General features: G+C 42.0%; 1 protein-coding gene across 2 annotated transcripts in view; it reads left to right on the top strand.

Annotated features, from left to right (window-relative positions):
- SLC2A12 (solute carrier family 2 member 12) overlaps window positions 1-20642 on the top strand; it is a 30943-nt gene that overhangs the window by 6726 nt on the left and 3575 nt on the right. For both annotated transcript variants that reach the window (XM_042017159.1, XM_042017160.1), the window contains exons 2-3: window positions 1122-2438; window positions 20326-20448. In XM_042017159.1, the coding sequence (XP_041873093.1) occupies window positions 1122-2438; window positions 20326-20448 (1440 nt within the window). The remainder of the gene's footprint in view (window positions 1-1121; window positions 2439-20325; window positions 20449-20642) is intronic.

The following is a 20642-nucleotide window of genomic DNA, read 5'->3' as shown; positions in this document are numbered from 1 at the left end:
AAAAATAAACAAACTTTGTGTATAATTTCCAATTAGACCATATACCACTCGCTCCAGGAGAATTAACTAAATATGGACTCTGTTATGCTGCAAAAGCTACCTTTCCTCTGACCCATCCCATCTCTCTAACTAACTGGAAAATCAGAAGTCAATTTACTCTTTTCCTAGTTGTGTGGCAGCCAACATCATGATGAGAGGAAAATCATGCTGGGAGAGAGAACAAGACCAACAATAACAAACTGATATATTCCTCAAGGTTTAGGGTGCAAAAGGCTTCACAGTTAGTAGAATATGATCAGTCAAATCTATCTTGTAACAACAAACAATGAATCACAATTGTGTAAAATGAGTTTGTTTTAAAGTGGACATTCAAAGGCATATAATCTGCATTGTTTTCATCATCTGTTTCTTATTCCTGACACTATGGCTGTCAAAAGCGGTGCAAAATATTTGATCAAGATATTCCAAAGAATCTGAGTTTAGACATGAGCAAAGCCCAGAAAGTTCATGAGCTTGCCTCAAAGATCAGTTTCCCTAGAATATCCCAGATAGCTGCATCAGCCTGGTGCTCATTGAATAAGTCTCCATTTGGCAAAATAAAAACAATGGTACCAGCAGCCTTCATGTCATCCTCAGGTGAAACAAAGGAAATAATAAGTGGTGAGGGAAAACTTGTTACTTATTCAAGTCAAGGTTGAAACAATTTGGCTAAGAAATTTATGCTTTGCTTGTACTAGTTGGGAGGATGAGACTTCTTCACCTTAGGAAAAGCATTGAAAAATCTCAAGGCAAAAATTGTTTCTCACATTGCTTTTTTTGCAATGATATTCTGAAGCAGAAGGTTTAATTATTTAGGACCTGATTAAAACCTTATTGACTTCTGATCAGGAAGATAAGGGACACAAAAGCATTAAAACTAAAGAGGATTTTATATTCATTACTTTTTTTTCTTTTCAGAAATAGCTTTTTATGCCACCACTGCTACTGGATGTGTATTGTACCTAACTGATTTGCCTAAAAGTTACAGAGAGATTTTTAAACTGGTATATCAAATAAAGTTATTATGAATTGTCAGAATGCAGCAGAAATCACTCTTTCAACTTTTTTTATTTTCTTATCAGGTTGTGGAACATTCACCTTTCTATCTTCTGCTATTGCTGCTGTAAGTGGACTTCTGATGGGTTATGAGTTGGGCCTTATCTCTGGAGCCCTTCTTCAGATGAGTAGTGTTTTAGCACTCTCTTGCAAAGAGCAGGAAGTCATTGTAAGTTCCCTGCTTTTTGGGGCCTTATTTGCATCCCTTACTGGTGGATTTCTTATCGACCGATTTGGAAGGAGACTTGCTATAATTATTGCATCTTCTTTACTTGTGGTGGGTAGTCTGATTTTGCTGCCCTATGAATCATACGAGATACTCATTGTGGGCCGGATGGCCATAGGTATTTCCATATCGTTATCATCAATTGCGACATGTGTGTATATTGCCGAGATCGCCCCTCAGCACAGAAGAGGCCTCCTTGTGTCACTAAATGAACTCATGATTGTGATAGGCATTCTCTTTGCCTATATTTCAAATTATGCATTTGCCAGCGTATCTCACGGCTGGAAATACATGTTTGGACTTGTGATTCCATTAGGTGCTTTGCAAGCTATTGCCATGTATTTCCTTCCACCAAGCCCTCGGTTTCTTGTCATGAAAAATAACGATGAGGCGGCGAGAAAAGTACTGGAGAGGCTACGGGAAACGTCAGATGCTACTAAAGAGCTTACTGTGATTAAGTCTTCCCTGAAAGATGAACATCAGTATGGTTTCTTGGACCTGCTTCGTTCAAAAAACAACATGAGGGCACGAATGCTGGTAGGACTCACTCTAGTGTTTTTTGTGCAGACAACTGGGCAACCCAACATTTTATTTTATGCATCGACTGTTTTGAAGTCAGTTGGGTTCCAGACCGATGAAGCTGCCAGCTTGGCTTCTACTGGAGTTGGGGTGGTTAAAGTGGTCAGCACAGTCCCAGCCACGTTTTTTGTGGATCAAGTTGGAAGTAAAACCTTTCTGTGTATTGGCTCTTCTGTTATGGCAGTATCATTGGTCACTATGGGCTTAGTGAACCGTAACATACATGTGAATTTCACCAAGGTCTGTAGAAGCCAATCTCCAGAGGATTTCTTTCTCCAGAGACCAGGAAACTTCACTGTCACCAATGGGAGTCTCGAGGACCTCTTTGCTAGTATGGCTTCAACAGAAAGATTGTCATTTGATATACAAAGCCCAGATGTTGCCAGGACAGGAGAACTGAACGGGACTGCCCCAGCAGGAGGCAAAAGCACAACAGGGTCTCACATGGAAAGTGGGGAGGTCCCTGTTGTCCTGAAATGGCTCTCACTGGCCAGCCTGCTTGTCTATGTTGCTGCATTTTCCATAGGTCTTGGACCAAGTAAGTGTTTCACTTTTCTAACTGTTTGTAATGATTTATTTACATTATTAAGTGGGGGGGATGACATGCCCTGCTTGGCATTAGGCAGTTCCTAAGTTGGCCAAAGCAGTGTTTTCTGCCGATACGCACTGGTATTGTCACAGACCATCCTGGTAGGCCTGGCATGTACTTTTTAGGAAGAGGCCCTGCCCATTAAGGTCAGTGACCTGATCTCCCTTCCATTCAGTATAATTAATTGGTCCCTCTTGAGTCAAGAACTGCTGTTAGCTTTGTACAGCAAAATTATGGAGCCCCTGTTTTTCTTTCCTCTTTCTAGTCTATTGTGTCCTTACATTGGGAAGGTTAAGGTGTAGGCATTTGCTGCTGCTAATTCATAAACCCAAGATAATGGTAAGCTCTAGACCTCTATATGGTATGACATCATCAAATCCATGAAATACCAACCTGAGTCCGACTGAGGATCTGTCTCTCTGACTGTGTAATAGTCTTCAGATGTAGAAAACACATTCAAGGTATCATAATTCATGAGCAAGCTGTAGTACCACTGTCATTACTTGTGTGGAACACCACCAGTGGAAGGACACAAAGGTGTGTTACTGTACAGCTGAGGTGCTGCTGCAGCTGCCATTGCACTTGCATGGGTCCCACTCTCTCCAAAGGAGACCATGTCTGTCATTCCAAGGGACTAGAAATTAAATCTCTCCATTTTCTTTTGTTTTGTTTCAATAGCACTTGCATAACATTGTACTTCGAAGGGGTCAATTTTTTAAGTCACTCTGCAAAACCCACATGCACAGTTCATTATTTATTAACAGACTTTATGTGCTTTTGCACCCTGGCTCAAACTTACCTTGCAAACAAACTGTATTCTTCTGTACTATTATGATAAAAAGCTTGCCACAAGGGTACAACCCAACAATTGCACTAACAACAACTCTCCTGCAGTATTTATTTATTTTAAACATTACTCACCAGGAGAGCAGTGTGAGATAAGCATTCATTGCCAGGGAAGCAAGCTTGACTGTGTTATTCCAGCATTATTGGTTCCCTTGAAGATTGTCTTGGGGCTGGATTCTGCTTTCTATGACATAGGTTCAAAACCAGGGATGAAACCCTGAAGAGAAGAAGTTACTTGAACTTTTATTTGGGTGTTTCAAACACATATTTAATGACCCTTAGAGTGGGGTCACATGTTCAGTCTTGGCCTCCTGCTGAAATCTGCTTTCCTGGTGACCTGACTGTAAATGGGTTCTTAGTCATTTGAGTTGGCCTAGTATACAGTTAATGAGAACAATGTCTATTTTCTTGAGGGCTACAAAAACTGACATGTTTTCCAGGCTGATCTGAGGAGTCTCTGAGGCCAGTGCTTGTTTTTTGACCTCTTTCCTGAGCTGAGAACTCAAATGCTTTCAAACAGAAAATGGGAAAGAACAGGCACCCTCTCAGCTCCATCATGGCGAAATGACATATAAAACCACTGTGAGGAAATTTATACTGACAGGTGCATTTACCTAGCAAGTGAAGGCCAGGTCTAGCAGAGATACAGGTATTGTACTTTCAAGCCATTTCCCTGCCTTTGAAAGTACACTATTCAGTTAAAATTTACAGTGTATAGAAAATGCAAGGGTTGGAGAACCAAGAGATTGTTGGAATCTTCAAAGGATCTATCATGCTCAAATAGTCTGGATTGGGATGCAAGGTTATGATTTGTGTCTCAAATACAGCCTACAACATCTGCTGTTTGGAGCCCTAATCCCTGAATGTATTTTCAAAGCCTAGCTTTCTTACCCTCAGTGAACCTTTCTTAGTGTAAAGAAAAAAATGAGCCCCTCTGCTTAGTCAACAGTTTTAACATATTGATATTATTCATCTCTAAATGTGGTCTGCAGTCTGGACCAGAGTGTTCTCCATTGTCTACTCAGCAATGGGAAAGAGGCACTGAGGCTGCACTTGATGGCTGCTGTGTCCAGGCGATGCCTGGGGCACCTGAGGACAAAAGCACTGTAACCCTTGCGCCACTGTATTTTCAATGGGAACATCTCATGCTCCGTGCAATGCCTGCCTCCATGCAATGGCTGGCTAAGGTGAAGGTGGTGTTGGGGACACCTCTCTTTGTAGATCAAATCAGCATCCTTTGGACAAAGAGTAGAGAAGGTCTTGCTCTCTTCCTTCCACACCACAAGGCCCTTTCTGGAATAAATTCACCCACTTTATTTTGAGTCCATGCTGTATTATGTTCTATGGGGATAAAGGAGACTTTATGTAGCACCATTAGGAAATGACACACTCTTCACACTCTTCACAGGACAGATCACACAATCTGAGTTCTATCATCTTCTTTTTAATTACTTTGTACTTTTTTTTACCCATTTTCTTCTTTTTTTTTTTTTTTACTCTGGTCAAAGAGATAGTTCAGTCCAGATTAGCATAGCAGACATTTATAAATGTATTTTTCCATGATTTCTCTTTTGTTGCCAAATTACATAAAGTAGATTGATTTTCTTAATGAACTAAACATATGCTAAATATATTTATTGCCATTTATCAAAGCACCCAGACAGCACAATGATGAGCAGTCAAAAATAGACAGTGAGAGATAAAAGTCGTTTTTGCATTATAAAAGAATTCACAGACTAGCAAGCATCTGCTTAGTCAATTTTTTGATTCTGGGGTGCTCTGTATTTATATCATCAGCCCTTACACAAGATAAAAGGGGTATTTCTGCTTCTCTGTTTCAGTTTAATTATGTTTGATGAACTGCGATTCAACCGCTTGTTCACACTAAATTTCACACAATTATGGGGACGTTTTGTAGATGCAACAAATCAGTGTTGCATCACACCACAGAATAGCACATGCCATTTCTCTTGGGGTGTTTGCAGAGGCATTTCAAGGCATTCAGTCATTAGCCAAGGGAGCTTACTTGACACTCATTTTCGTCTTGGGTTACCTTTCTCTGTGTGTCAGAAAGGTCAAACAAGGATCAGCCCTTCTCACGAGGGAATGATACCTGCAGAGCCCCAAAGAAACCACTCCTGGCTGCCATATGAACGGTGAGGAGAGCGAGGAGCTCCTCACTGTTTGCAGGCCACGTTTGCAAACAGAAGCCTTGGAACTTGCTGTATGTGGACAGGGGAGGGACAGGAGGAATCTGAGCCTGGCAGAAGCACTGCTATGCCTTTCACAGGGATCAGCGAGTGCAGGCAAATGAGATGAGTGCAGTGTGGAGGTAGATCACCAGTTCATGACCCAAGCTAAAATGTGATCAGTCAGTGTGACCCTGGAAATTGATTTAACACAAAGGACACACAGAAAAAATCTAGTTAGGGCCATGACCATGCATGACCACTTACTAAATGACAGAGAGTTAACTGAAATAGTTTTAGAGCATTTCATTTGCCAATTGCTCTGTTCAAACCAGTTGAGGGGCAAAATCTAGAGGTCCTTTCTCATAAAGAGGTGTCACTTCCTTCACTCTGTGTGATACAACATGTTGAGATGCTGGAATAAGGAAAGCCATGCTCCTGGGCTATCAGACATTTACTAGGGGATTCCTATGTTTGGATGGGTATGTGCAAGAGAGTTCTCTTGGTTAGCAACTGTAGGGCAGGTCTAGCCTCTCTGAAACAGAGTGAGTGCCCAGAGCCCTGCTGCTCTCCTCGCAGACCTGATGAACAAAATTCAGATGTCAGATTGCACTCATTACCAAAGAGCTGCTTTTCTGCCTTGATAATCTCCTTTTGCAGCATTTTTGATCAAATACTGAATAGGGACAACTTCCCTCCATATTTCCTGCATATTTCCTGAATGAGATGATCTCACCAGTAAGTAGCTGGGAGAAATATAGTGGCACCACACACAAGTGTGCAGGGATGAAATGTGGTCTAAAGGCAATGCTCTTTGTCAAAAATAAATCAGAGTGGCTCCAGCAAATCCTAGGCTGAGAAGCAAGTAATGCAGACTGAGTCTGGACCAAACAGAACATCTCTTTTCCCAGTCTGAATTTGTTCTTGAAAATTAAAGGCAACTGAGCAAAATGGGCAGTACCTCTTTACACATATCGTGGGAGTGAAGTTGAAGGGAATCCATTAACATCTCAGGGATTTTTTGGTGTGGAATGAGGAACATCTTTAATAAGAGAGGGATGTCAAATGTATACATTTGGACTGCATGTATGGCATTGGTGCCTTGCACAAGAGCTCTTCCTCTGCAAGTTCTTAACCATGTTTCTTTATAACTGCAAAAGCATTTAGGCAGTTGGCCAATGAACTTTGGGATAATCTGTTGGAGCAAATCACATCAGCTCTGCTGGCTTCATGGCATTTCATGCTGAGCTTGCAGATGAAAATCCACAAAAATACCTACAAGTGGGACTGAGGGGCAATTTCATGACATGAATCATCCTCAAAACCTCAAAACTTAGCTGTATAAAGTCCAGAGGTACTTATGTCTCTGCCAACCCGTGACAAAGACGTTCTATTACTTCATGTCCTAGAGCAGCTGCCAGCTTTGTGTGGCTCTTCAAAGCCAAGGGATAAACTCTAGAGCTCTTTTCTTGGAGACAAGCTCCCCTTTCAGGTGACACCTCAGAGTTGCAGAGATGCCCCCGCCCCAAGCACTTAGAGCCTTCTTTACACACAGATTGCTGTGGCCACAGCACACTCAAGGCAAGTCAGTGTCTGCAGCTGGAGAAGTGTTCCCTGGTTTCAGGGTTTGGCACAAAGAAATACCACATTTTCCTATCCACGTAGATATAAACCCCAGAATATATTTTAACATACTTATGGTCAACATATTAAGTGTATAACCAGGTCTTGGAAGAGGGGTGTAGAGCCTACTGCAAACCCTGATTTTCCACATTGCTGTTGCAGTCCCATTGAAGCATAGCTCCCATGAGTGGGTACTTGAAGGGCTGGCTGGACTTTGGTATTGCTAAAAACCTGTTAAAGAGTGGAATTAAATATCTACAGGAAGCCTTCTCAGATGGGGATATTGTACCCTCTGCGGCCATCTGCTGGCCTCAGCCATCAGGTGAATATTTCTGATTGGAAAACTAGAAAAAAATTACATTCTCATCACTCCACTCACAGCAGACTTTCCTCTTAGCTTCTGAAGTGAGTACATTACCTACAAAACAGGAGACCAGCTGGCTGTGGGAGCAACACACCAGTGTCCAGGGCTGTGAGGTCCAGACCCACAGTGGATGCAGACCATGTCTGCAGACCATGTACGAGGGGAGGGCAAGCACAGGAACCACAAAATGAGGGGCAGTTTTGGGGGGCAGCACTTCCCCCCAGGATGTCTCTCCAATGAACTCTCAACCACTGACTCACGGTCACCTCAGACTAAAGCTCCTCCTGCATTTGGGTACCCCTAACATCTCCCTTCTCTCCTTGTGTGGATGCAGAGGCACTTACAGGAGGCAGATTCAAAGCTGTTGGAGCAGGCACAAGAGAGGATAAACACAGGTGAACAAACCAGGGGCTTATGGTCACTACAGTCACTTCCTTTGTCTTAGTGCAGGGAAGGGTGGCAGGCCACCAAGCCTGCCTTCTTGTTTTACTAGTTTCACACTGGTTAAATTCCTCCCACATGAAAGTCCCAGGACTGGGGCTTTGTGCCCCCCAGGCTGGATCTCCCCAGGAAGGTGCAGGGACAGTGCTCTCCAGCAAGCCCTGCTGTCATGCACCATCTCACTGCTGTGGGAACTCTCTGTGTGGGTTTTCAGCCCTGTGAGGAAAAAATCCATGCAGGGAAGTTGGTAAAGGGAAGCCCCTTGTTAGAGCACAACTCAAGAGCAAATTTTTGCTGATGAAAGCATAGTTTAGGATGACAGATGTCCATGTCTGGTTTAAACCTAGGCAGATTTGCCATATTGAGTATATCCAAGTTAAATTTGTATCAGCTAGAATGAATACTTTAAAACTGAGATAATTTTTATCTAAAATGGAACAGATGTTTCAACACGTTTGGGAATCTAACTGATGCAGGAGCCAGATTCCTCAGATTATCAGCAAAGGGTAATATTTTCTCCACCAATGGGGGGCTTTCAGACCCCTGCTCTCTAAATCAGGGCATGGTGTGAATAAAACAAACGTTGCAGGTTCAACCCCCATTTAATCCCTGTATGGGCCACTCACTTAAAAGCTGGACTTGTTAATCCTTGTGGGTCCCTTCCAACTCAGAATATTCTGTGAAACCTGTGTAATCTATGACCTTTTCTTTGGCGCAATGCTCCCTTCCTTACTGGCTGTTAAGGGACTTTGGGGTGACTGGGAAACTAAATTAGACTGTGTGATAGCATTCCACACACAGTGTGCTTTAGCTTTTGGTAAGCCCTGAAATGGTCATGCAGTTAGACTAATGATCATTGTATGTCCCTTTGTACTGAACTATTCTATTCTATTCTATTCTATTCCCACGTAAAAACCCACTTGTGTTCTTTACATCTTATTGTAAGCTGTTGGAGTCATTTAAATGCAGCTTTAAACCCATGTTGGGGAAAGTGGGGAAGAAGGATCAAGCAAGAAAGATCAAGGAGATTGGAAGAAAGCCCAAGAAAAGTGAAATTCATAGAGGTGAAGAAGTAGGTCCATCTTCAGTCCATCGCTGTCTTTTTTATACAATCTTATGTGGTTTGGGGTGGTCTCTCTCTGTGTGTTTCACTGGACTAAGCAAGCCAAGACCCAGAGCTGGAACACTGCCCTAAAGCTCAGAGAACTATGCTGGAGACAAATTTAGTCCCTTTGACTTTGGTCCTGTGATTGTTAGATTAACTGGCTACCTGAGTTAAAGCATGATTCATTAGCACAGTTAAACGCTGAACTTTTTTATGTGTCTTTCACCTCAGTCACTAAATGCATCTGTAACAGAACCCAGAATAGCTGCTTTGACATATGACACTGAACAGCCCAGGGACTTGATGACAGAGGTCGTATCTCTTGCCATCCTGACAATCCAGATTGCATAGGATGCTTTTTCTCTTCTCCTTAATGGTCTTGGGCTTAATCTTGGCCACCAAATGCTCTGCTGAAACTGAAAAATCTTGTGGGAATGAAAACAATAAGTGTGGAAATTCTGAACCCTCCATGGATTTAGTTGGCTGTTCCTGTGTTTTGAAATATTGTAAGCTTAATGGTTTTGTACTGTCTTGGAAAACACTGGTAAAAAATCAGATATCTAGCATTCACATCAATAACTTTGACATTAAAGCCGTATTTCAGGCTTTTACAAAGCATGTGGTTGTTGTATTAATTTATAGTGCACAGGAATCTGATATTAACAGACATTCATGCTCAACATTACCTTGCATGACATTTGTTTACAATGTTTTATTTTTGAATTTCTACATTTTTCAGAGCAGCTGTGGCCTGACCTTAAATGTCACAGAAATGAGAAGCATCAGTTTTATGGTTTTTTGTGGTTTACTCTGGAAAATGGGATAGTGATGAGGACTAAATCAATTATTCAAAGCCAATCAAGTGCTTAAATGCTACGTTGGAATTTAATCAAGATAATAAACCTTGGAAATGTGCATGTTTCACTGAAAAATGGTACAGAAAGTCCTATTTCAGATAACCAAAAAGTTATCTTGGATTCTTTGTTTTATGACAAGATTCCTAGCACTGTTTATTTGTACTGAATCATCTTTTAATGCATGCATTCATGTGGTTTGAATACCATACTCCAAGTGCTTATCTAGTTCGTCATTCCTGTGCTGTTCAGATGGTGCCTCCCGTGGCCTTTGTTTCACACTGTGTCTGTACTACCAAGCTGCATACCAAAATGAAAAATAAAGCAAGAACTGTAAGTTGCCCACTTCTCCCTATTTCCTTGCCCCAGATAAAGTTTGTCTGAAGCCTCTTGTTAACACATCAGCTATCCCAGGAACAGGTTTGCCTTTTCAAAGACTGATTGGTAGTAGTGAAGTGCAAGCCAATTTAAGATATTTTTGGATAGCTGGATGTTAATTATAGGATTTCAAATTGCAGAAGGTGCTTTCTAAAATAATCGGATGAGTAGGTTTGTCTTATCTCACTTGATAAAACCTACAAATTTGGGGGGCTTTTTTAAATGTCAAGAAGGTCATAAGAAGGAAAAATTGCTTTTGCAATGATGAGACATGGGAATGTCAGTGGGAGCTTCTTAATTATTTTATTACGTGTTACTGTATTTCAACCCTGAGACTGAATTTAAACTGTATCGTCAAGTACACCTGAAATCAGGGACATCATTTTCCCTGACATCTGTGCTCCTGTTCGTCACTCTAAGTATGTTAATGAGGGAAAGTCTTGGTGGATCAGGCCAAGCACTTTGCCTTCTGAGTGACAGAGCCCTGGGTACTGTGAAAAGAGGCAGAGACAATACCATGCCCCAGCCACTCTTTCTGTGTCTCTGCAACAACAGTGGTTCAATCTGTTGTTGAAATGTAGGTGACTACCTGTGATTTGGTATGTTATCCTCCACTTAAAGAGGGTTTTGAGTCAGTATTCTGAGCTTCATGCTCTGGATATTGTAAATATCTCTTTACTAATAGTTCTATGTTAGTAAACTCATTGATACAAAGGTGCTGCTTAAGAGGAATAGAGCCTGTGCTTAAAGTCATGCACATTTTTAAAGTTTAGCTCATAGTAGTTAGTAGCCACTGGTCAAAATGAAGCATTTTACCTCCAGACTCACTTCATAAAAACCCCCTAGGGAATTTATATTGCTATGTTTCTAGCTAGTAATTGGGCCTAACCATGCTCTTTTGTTCCACAGCAACATTATCTTCAGTAAAGTGGTGCACTGTCAAGCGAGCCTCGCATATCCTTCTTTAGAAGCTTTTAGTATGGTAGTCAAGGCTGTTTAACATTAGTCACATTTGCCCTTCTTATTTTATGGGACAAATTTAAACATTTAAGCATTCAGTAAATAGTAGTGTTATTTGATAATCATATAAAAGACAATAAAAGATTTTACATTTGTTTCCTTAACCATGTTCTAGGAGACAAGACCATTGTGATACTGAAATCTGTGAAAAAGTTTGCAGGTCATCTGTCAAACTTCATAAAATTCAGTTTCCTTCAGGAAAGAGGGCTGGGGAAGAATTTTTTAGAGGCAAGCTGATCTTGGGCCAGCTTTGTGCAAAAGCTAAAACTGTCAGTAGGACTTCAAATACAAAGTCAGTATTTTATTTCGCTTGTGAAGTTCATGAAACTAAAACATGTATTATGAAGTATAAGAGAACAGTTATGCCAAAAAGGTAAAAATGTGCAATCAATCACATAACTTACTGGCACTGCTGAGGGAGGTGAGACTGTCAGCCAAAGTGCAGAGAGCATGGTAAGTTAGTGCATGAAGTCAGGAGACTGTTTCTCCCATGGCATCCAAGTTTCTGTGCCACAATGAGCTCTGGGAAGAAAGCCAGGAAGATTATCTCAAGGGCACGCAGAAGGGCACCCAGCTTCTGCTGCCTTTGAAAATAAACCCTAAGTGCAGAAAACTCTTATGACAGAAACAGAACTAAAAGGCACTTTGTGATGGTTGAACACAGAGCCTTTACACCTTCCTTCTCACTGCCTTCCTCTAGCAGCAACCAAAGCAAAGCATGGGCAGCAGTTTCCAGTGATGAACTTAAAAAAACCTGGATCACCACAGGCCTCTCACTAAATAAGTCACTGTTGTAAAAGGTTGCTTATCCTATCTACTGGGAGTTTTGTGAGGCATGCACACAAATAAATCTCTGTTCTTCAAGAGCAAAGGCCTAAATTGCCCCCAGTTGATGTGTCAATACCGTTTTTTTCTACTGTGCAACCCCTCAAGGACCACCATTAGCCCTTCAATACTGGAAAAACAGGTTCACTTATGCCACCCAACTGGGTAATTTCTCCTCTGCATACTTTGTAGAAGTGAAATATGCGATAAGCCGAACTAATTAATGTACCAGCTTCCTCATGTATTAGGGCTTCTGGCTTCTGCAGTCATTCCTCTGCAAATGCCTCAAAGGATTATCCTGGATTCAATATTCTGAACAAATAAACACCTACAAACTGGAATACATATTTCAGGTTTTAATTAAAAGGCCCTTTTTTGGATGGCAATATGTGTTTTATTATAATAAGCACATTCTCCCTTGAAAGCTTGCTTAAATTTTTCTTTTTTCTCTCTCTTTTTTTTTTTCTTTCTGCTGCTCTGCATGTTGTTCTGTCTTGATGGGAGAATTTGAGTGTCTAACGAAAGATGAGAGAAATGGTGACTGTGATATCCAGTTGCAAACAGAATTGTCATCTCATACATCAGTTCAAAACAACTTTTCTTAGGGTACCTGAAAAGAGGTACAGACTATTACATATCTGCCAACAGTAAGGCTATGATGCATTCTTCTTTTTTAACCCCAGCTGGCAACTAAGTACCTCACAGCTGCTTGCTCACTCTTTCCCCTGCCCCTTCCCCAGTGGGGAAGAGAATTGGAAAAAAATGTTAAATCTCATGGGTTGAAATAAGAGCAGTTTCATAATTGAAACAAACAAACAAAAAGAATAATTCCTGTTATAATAATGATGATAATAACAACAATACCAATTACTGTGATGGAAAAGGGAGAGGCAGAGAGAGAGAAGAATAAAAACGAAGAGAAACAAGTGATGCACAATACAATTGCTCACCTCCCACTGACTGATGGGCAGACTTTTCCTAAGAAGTGATCAGTGGTTCCTGGCCAACTCTTCCCAGTTTATAACCTGGGCATGATGCTCTATGGTACAAAATATCCCTTTGGCCAGTTCCTGTCAACTGTCCTGGCCATGCTCCCTCCCACTTTCTTGTGCACCTGCTCACTGGAAATGGAAAACTGAACATGGGAAACTGAAAACTCTTTGATTTAGGGAAAGCACTACTTAGCAACAAGTAAAACGTCAGTGTGTTATCAACATTGTTCTCATAATAAATCCAAAACACAGCACTGCACCAGCTACTCAGAAGAAAACGTACTCTGCCAGCTGAAACCAGGACAATTCTACTGATAGATTTTCTGCTGAACACTTTTATTGGGCAAGATGGTCTACAAATTACATTAACTAAGAGAATTCTACCATTTCTAGATACTTATATATCTATGCCTACTTGCCCAGTAGTCCTTTGGATGGGAATCACTGCCTCTAAGAAAGCTCATTTGTGACTATTCTTTCTAGATGAAAATGGACAGTAATTGAAGACCACTGAAAACAGATTTAAGAATATATTGAACACCTTGCATTTGAAAGGAAAGCCCATATGAACCATAGCATTTCTTTCAAGTTCATGGAACTGAAAATTTGAGTAGTAAAGAAAAAAAAAGTATTAAAATGAAGACCTACAGTGGTGAGAAGGTTAAGGGAGGAAGGATCGCTAGGAAAACCAGATGTAAATTACATCTCACTGGCCTCCTTCTCAGGTGGCCCAGAGCATAGATGAAGGAGGTAATGCTTTGGAATCAGTATCTTCCCCCAAACCCCTCCTGCTTCTCTAACATAAGCTGGAGGAGGCATGAGCGACTTCAATGGTCCACTGCAAGGTTCCTTAAAAAAACACATGAGAGTGGTCAGCCTGTCTATTAGATAGTGATGCAAATAGCACAAACAGTGGGCAACAATTTTTATGTACTGTGATACAGACTCAGAGAAAAAAGGATTAAATTCCACACATCCTACTAATGGAATCCTTACTGCAAGGAGTCAGCCTAAAGGGTTAACCATTAGAAACAGAATTGTGGTGTACCAGAAGAAAAGGAAAAGAATTTAGATTTGCCACACCACGTCAGCTCCTTCTGGATCATCAGTGGCATCCGGTATCTTGCAAACAGTAGTCTGCTGCTTGGAGAGAAGCACCTTGGCAGCCATAGAATTAAAGTACATATTTATTGCCTTCATTTGCAGAGATCAGGATGCAGCCAGAGGCATGAGATTAGCTGAGGCTTCTCCTGACTCCCCCATCTCTCAGCCGTACAGCAATTCCACTTCTTGTAAGGTGCACACGCAGGGTAGGATTTGACCCTGTCAGGCTGGCACTTTGCTGGCAGCTTACATGCTCTCCAAAGGAATACAGCTGGTCATTTGCTCTATATTTGCTAGTTATTAATTTTGAGCAGCCACTTTAGTCTCATGTTATGGGACAGAGCCAGAGAGAAAAATGGCTCTTGTTAAGCAAAGTCATAGTTTTTTACACCAGTCATGATCATCTGCTTTGGCCTCTTGCACAAAACTTTGGGCAGAGTTTTAAGTCCACTTTTTGTGTGTCATATCTCCTTTATCTGCTTTGGAAAAGGACAAACTCCCTCTCACCCTCTCCTTGTTCCAGTCTAGGCATCCCTCACTTTTGCCAGTCCCCCAGATGACTTTCACTGGATCTGCTGTGAAAGCTTTGCCCAGGGCTGTATTATGTGGGTGCTGGGAGCCATGCTGGGACAATGCTGGTGTGTGACAGCAGCAGGTGTGTCCCCCCAAGCCCAGCTCTGTCCCAGTTCTGCGTGCCCTCACAGGTGCACTCACCTTATCACCGCACACAATATGAAGGCTTGTGCCATCCAGCGTGTCCTTGGAAATCAAGACCAGATACTACTGAACCTGGCCTCTAGTGGGAAGTGGTTGGCCACCTGGCTATTTCTGGTAATACCCAGCAAAGCCAGAAGCCAGGAAAATGAAAAACCTATTGGGTTTATAAGGCTTGGAATAAAAATCTAGTCTTGGCAAAGCCAGTCATAAGCCAAGTCCGGCTGTCTCCCGGCAGCTTAGCAGTGACTTGTTTGCATCCTTCCCCAGCACCGATCATTTGTTACACATTCTTAGATGGTCTGTGTTACTTCATGGGATAATCCCTTCTTTATCTTCTCTTGGACCTTGTGTTGTTAACAACCCAGTCCTCCTTTTCAAAGTCTAAAATACTTCTGCCTACTTCCCTCCTAAGCTGTAAGTCAAATTAATCACTTTCCAGAGCTTATACCTCAGAAACTTGAATTCTTTCAAGTATTGCAATGGCCATTTTTTAAATCTCACCATAAAGAATTTGATCTCACACAATACAGGTACAGGGAAAAAAATGCTAAGCAGCAAATGAATACTGAGGGGATCTAATATTTCATTAATGAGAGCTGCTGAGCAGCTTCCAATTTGCTTCTACCTCCTGGCAAGAAAAAGGTCAAAACAAGGACATTTTTCATTCACGTACCTCACTTGAATGTTGAGCACCCTCAAGCTCATGGTATTTCTCAGTTATTCTCAGATTTTTCTGCTTTTCTGATGTAAGTATGTTAATTTCTCTTTTTTTTAAATTTATTTACTGCGTAGCAGTAAAGTAAGGAAGTAAGGAAGACGTCACATGAAGTTTGAGATGTCTCTTTGCTTGCAGCCGAGGTATATAAAGTTCATTAGTTTGGCCACGCTGGCTCAAACAAAATGTCCACTTAATCAGTGTGTTACCCCGCCTCCAACCATAGCCAATAACGAGTGCTGAGAGACAATGCAGAAGAAAAGGCCCACGCAGCATGCACAGTTGTCCTGCTGCCTATTTGTAGTTTAGAAAACCTCAAGAAAAATATTGAGGATTTATTTTTACTATTGTGAACAACAGTTCTGGATGGGTCTTTTTCCACACATATGGAGAAATAATGTTTTAACACCCAGCATTTAATGATTTAACTGACCAATATTTTTCACATCGGAAGCATCTTGTGAAAGTGAGTTCTGCAGCTGAAATACACATTGTGTGAAAAAGCATATCCTTCTGCCTCACCTAACTGCTGTATCCGGTAATTTCACATCCGGTAGTTTCACAAGATACAAATTCTCTTGATTTGTATCTTTTAGAGTGGGACTAAACCCACTACTCTTCTATCCCACAACACCAAAGCTTTTTGAGACTGAAAAGCACAGTGGCTCATCGTTTCTAACCCCACGTTCCTTAACTCTTTCAAAATGACATGGTTTTCTTTAGGACTCTTCTTCAGGACACTGTACACATCCCCCTTTTCAGCTGAGATTACTCCGCTTTATCCTAGCTCCAGCCAGGAGCTCGGTACAGTCTAACAGGGTGTCCCCTTCCTGCATCCCAATGGAATGTTTTCTTTAAGGCTGGGATGTCACTGCCTCCGACCCTGGTCTCTCACCCTCTCAGCCATCACACTCTCAAAATACTCAGCTGCCTGATGATGACATCACAAGTAACATTTCAGCTATCATACTGTGTTTGCTTTGTCTGGATACAGCGTACACGTTTTTGAAAGGTACATTCCTATTTCTAACAGTTTTCTTTATTCAATAGTTTATCTGTGCTGAGCTATTTCTCATTTATTTGGTTGTATGTGTATTTTAAGCTTTCAACCATGTAATTTTAACGTTCTCTGTAGCACCACTGAAGCCCTTACCCCAATCTTTATAGAAAGCAGGCTTATGTTACTATTGTTCTCCTTTCAAAACAAAATGTGGTAGGCTTTGGCTTTCCCCTTTCAACAAAAATATTGAATTTTAAATGTTATAACCAGTATAACAGAGCATCTTGGTCATGGTTGCATCTTGAACTACCCAGGTTCAGCACTGAAGCACGATTTGCCTTTTTTTCTCTCATTAAATATCCAACAAAGTGCTAAAAGGAACCATCATCTCTGATATGTAAAATGTACTCCCACCACAGTTCTCCATTATGTGATTTATTCAGTCTTAATGGGACTAGCTGAAATCATCCGTTATTATTCTGTTTCCTGCTTTTACAGCCCCTGTGACTTTGTTTAGAGGTGAATGTCACCATCCTGGTCATGGTGCTGTTTATTATATCTGAATCCTCTGCTCTTTCCACTTGGGCAAGGAATATCAGGCCATCTAGTTTCTGTGATATTTAATGAAACAGTTAAGCTTTCTGACCCAATGCAGTATTTCTGTCTGCATTTGCAGTGTGTGTTCTTTTCTCTGTATTGTACCATAACAAAGGACCATTAAACTGCACAATTTTTTTTAACTGCTGTCAACACACACCACACTGTGGGTCAGCAAAGGTGAGTAACTGCCTGCAGCAACAAATCCCACAGTTGTTGAATCATGCACAGAGAATCGTGCTGTCCAGCCCTTAGCCTCATATCTTACCTACATCTGACCTGGGGAGCGGCAGCTCTTTTTCCATCCATTCCACTAACACCAGCCAGGGGTGGCCAGAGCAGACATTGAAAGCTACTGAGTGTGTGCAGTGTGGTTACTATCGCAGCATCCTTTGGAAATACTGTTAGATGACACAGCAGATGGAGGGGTCGGGGGGTGGAGTGGGGTATTTGTATCCTCTTTTCAAGGACAAGCTGATTTCCCCTGTAGAATGCCACTGATTAGGCTGGTGAAGGCAGAGCACACGGGTGGCTTGGCAGTGACTTTGGGAGCCTGAAGATCAAATTTCTGCAGTGTTGTGTGCACAGCGCAGAAGCTAGCTGCAGTCATTATGAATGGGAGCCTGAACCTAGCTGCTGGCTTCCCCAGAGCAAGTCACATCTCTGCCATGCCTACAGCAGCTGCTGCTTTTTGGCAAAGGTACAAATAGTAAACACAATCCCAGAGAGGTGCTAAAAGCAAAGAATCGATGGTTATTGCTGCTTCAGCTTGGGGAAAGGAGTAAACAGACTGTAGTGTCAGATTTCTACAACTGCTCTTTCTCCCCAGGGGAATGAGCCTATCCACTGCTTGCCAGCTAAGCAGAGGTCAGCGCCATGCCAGTGGGTGTAGCTGCCACTAGCAGACATGAAGAACAGTCCTGGTGTTTTGGTGGGATCTGTCTGAACTAAAGAAGTGGTTGTCATGGTTTAGCAATAAAAGCAGAGAACCACTATTATAGCTGATACAGATCCTCAAGTATTTTGGTTTCTTAACAGGAAAACAACACGGTTCAAACCTCCAGACAAGTTATCAGTTAGGCTGAAAGGGCCAGTCTGTCCTTGCACAGTATTGGAGTTGCCACAGTGCCACACATTTCAGCTGCAGCATGAGCCATCCTCCAGTGCCCAGAACGCTGCTTTGTTCCTGGAGGTTGGTTTATGCCCAGCAAAAAGTGGGTTTGAAGTCTTTCAACCTTTATTTTAATTCTAATGTGATGGTAAGTGAGTCTTTTGCCAGTCTTTGATGTGTAATAATTTTTGCAGCTGAGCTTGGTTGCTGGCTGACAGGCCATCCTGGGGAGATGAACTGCAGGGGCTGCACATGCACCACCCAGAAGGGCTCCTTTGCCTCTTGCTTACTTGCTGCTTTGCTTTCAGGTGTTGTGACTAACAGTACTGGTTTCAACAGCCCTGGTGCTGAGGAGGAGCAAAATACAATCATGACATCCCCATGAATTTGCTCAGGTGCAGAGCTAGCTGGCTTGGCAGGGGAAAACACTTGCTTGAGGAGTCAGCTTGCTTCTTCTCTGCTCCTGCCTCGTCTGTAGGCACACCACAGAATGCACCCAGGGCGCTTCTTTACAGCAACGTTTGTCTTGTCAGCAGCAAGTGCGCTAAAGTTTGACGTGATCCCTGTCATTAAAAAAAAAAGAAAAAAAAGCCTCTCTACAGCTACTGTTAGATGTGGCGGCTGTGTTATGCCCACTTGACTATGCCCAACAGGGTTAGGCCATTATGAAGTGTGGTGTTGATTCTCTGTAATAAAATTAGCCCTCTTCTGAGTCAATCCCATGGTGGGAGTGAAGCTTTTTTTATTTTTCTCTAAAAAGTATAAAAATCTGGGCCAGTCCATAAAAAAAAAAAATTAAATTCAAACTATGGTACAAAGAAATCTAGAATTTGCTCAGATCTTCTCTGTTGTCTCTTAACTCAGGGGTTTTTTCCCATTTCCTTTTTCATCTCCTCCTGAAACAACTTTTTTTTTCTACTCTTACCAGTGCTGTCACACAGGAATTCTGCAAGCATCTGAAGGGATAGTACAGTATGAAACACACTTAGACACACAGGAGCCTATTTTTAAAATGTATATTTTAGACTGCCCAGTGCAAGTGTTCTGTGTAAACTCCCATCTCTCATTGTGCAGAAATAACAGCATAGAGGAGAAATTTATAATGGCCACGTCCAAGGGCCTGAAGACACAGCTCATCCATGTGTCCCTCACTGCTCTTGTACCAGTCATCTGCTAACCCACAACCTCTCCACACAGCAACCTCTTGTTAATGTATCTTGCTTGTCAACAAAAGGAGAGGGTGGAGTGGGTTTTTGGCTAGGCTTTGGGTTTCCTTTTTGTTTGTTTGCTTGTTTGTGGGTTTTTCTTCATTTGTTTTCTGATAATCAGGAACGGTACAAAAAAGTGTCCTTTTATCTTTTTGCTCTTGCTATCAAGGTGGTTACACAGCCAGCTCTTCATGTCTGAATTTGCTTTTGTGAGCTAGCAACACCAGCATTTAGATCACCTGTGGTGTGGTGTGGCGTGATATGAAGGAGTCAAAAATCAGTCCCTCTCTCTTCATTTATGCCTCAGCAATCTCATTTATACGGAGCAGAGAGCTGGAATAGCAAGCATACTTCAGTGTGGCAGGTTGATTTATAAGGTGGTATAAACACACAGTGCCCCTCTGAGGCTGAAGATTAGTTTGGTTTGCTGCCCTACTTCCATTAGTGTTATGTCACTTGAGAGTTACTTAATCAGAACTCACTTTCATACCCAGATGTGCAGTCAGAGCTCACCTTCCCACTCCAGTGCCACCTGTCACTGGCTCAGGCACCCACCGGGCAGGGATGAAGGGATGGTGACCTGGGGTGACGCTGATTGCTGCACAGGCTGCCTGCAGAGCATGGGCCCTCACAAACCTAACCCCCTGAAAATGAACTTATTCATTCAGGTGGCCTCACTTGAACCCTACATGTACAGCAAAGAGAGCCATCCTTCCAAAAACAACATTTTTTTTCCTTGTATTTCAGTGTCCTGGCTGGTCCTGAGTGAAATTTTCCCCGTTGGGATCAGAGGACGGGCCATGGCTTTGACATCTAGCATGAACTGGGGTATAAATCTCCTCATCTCCTTGACGTTTTTGACTGTAACTGGTAAGATTTCTCTGTGTCCTTCCAAGCTGATATTCTCCTAGTGGGAAAAATAAATCTCTCCTATACAAACAACGTTGCTAAAATTGCAGCTGTGATACCCCAGGAGCCAGGATCTCTGTTTAGGTGTCGGTGTAACCTCACCATTCCCACCAACTCTTTCTGTGTTCGTGCCAGTAACTTCAGCCTCACAGTGC

Source organism: Corvus kubaryi, unplaced genomic scaffold, assembly GCF_017639235.1.
Source record: "Corvus kubaryi isolate FWS band 111438036 unplaced genomic scaffold, C.kubaryi_AGA036_p1.0 split3-73, whole genome shotgun sequence".
NCBI lineage: Eukaryota > Metazoa > Chordata > Aves > Passeriformes > Corvidae > Corvus > Corvus kubaryi.
This window is presented reverse-complemented; position numbering and strand designations above follow the sequence as displayed.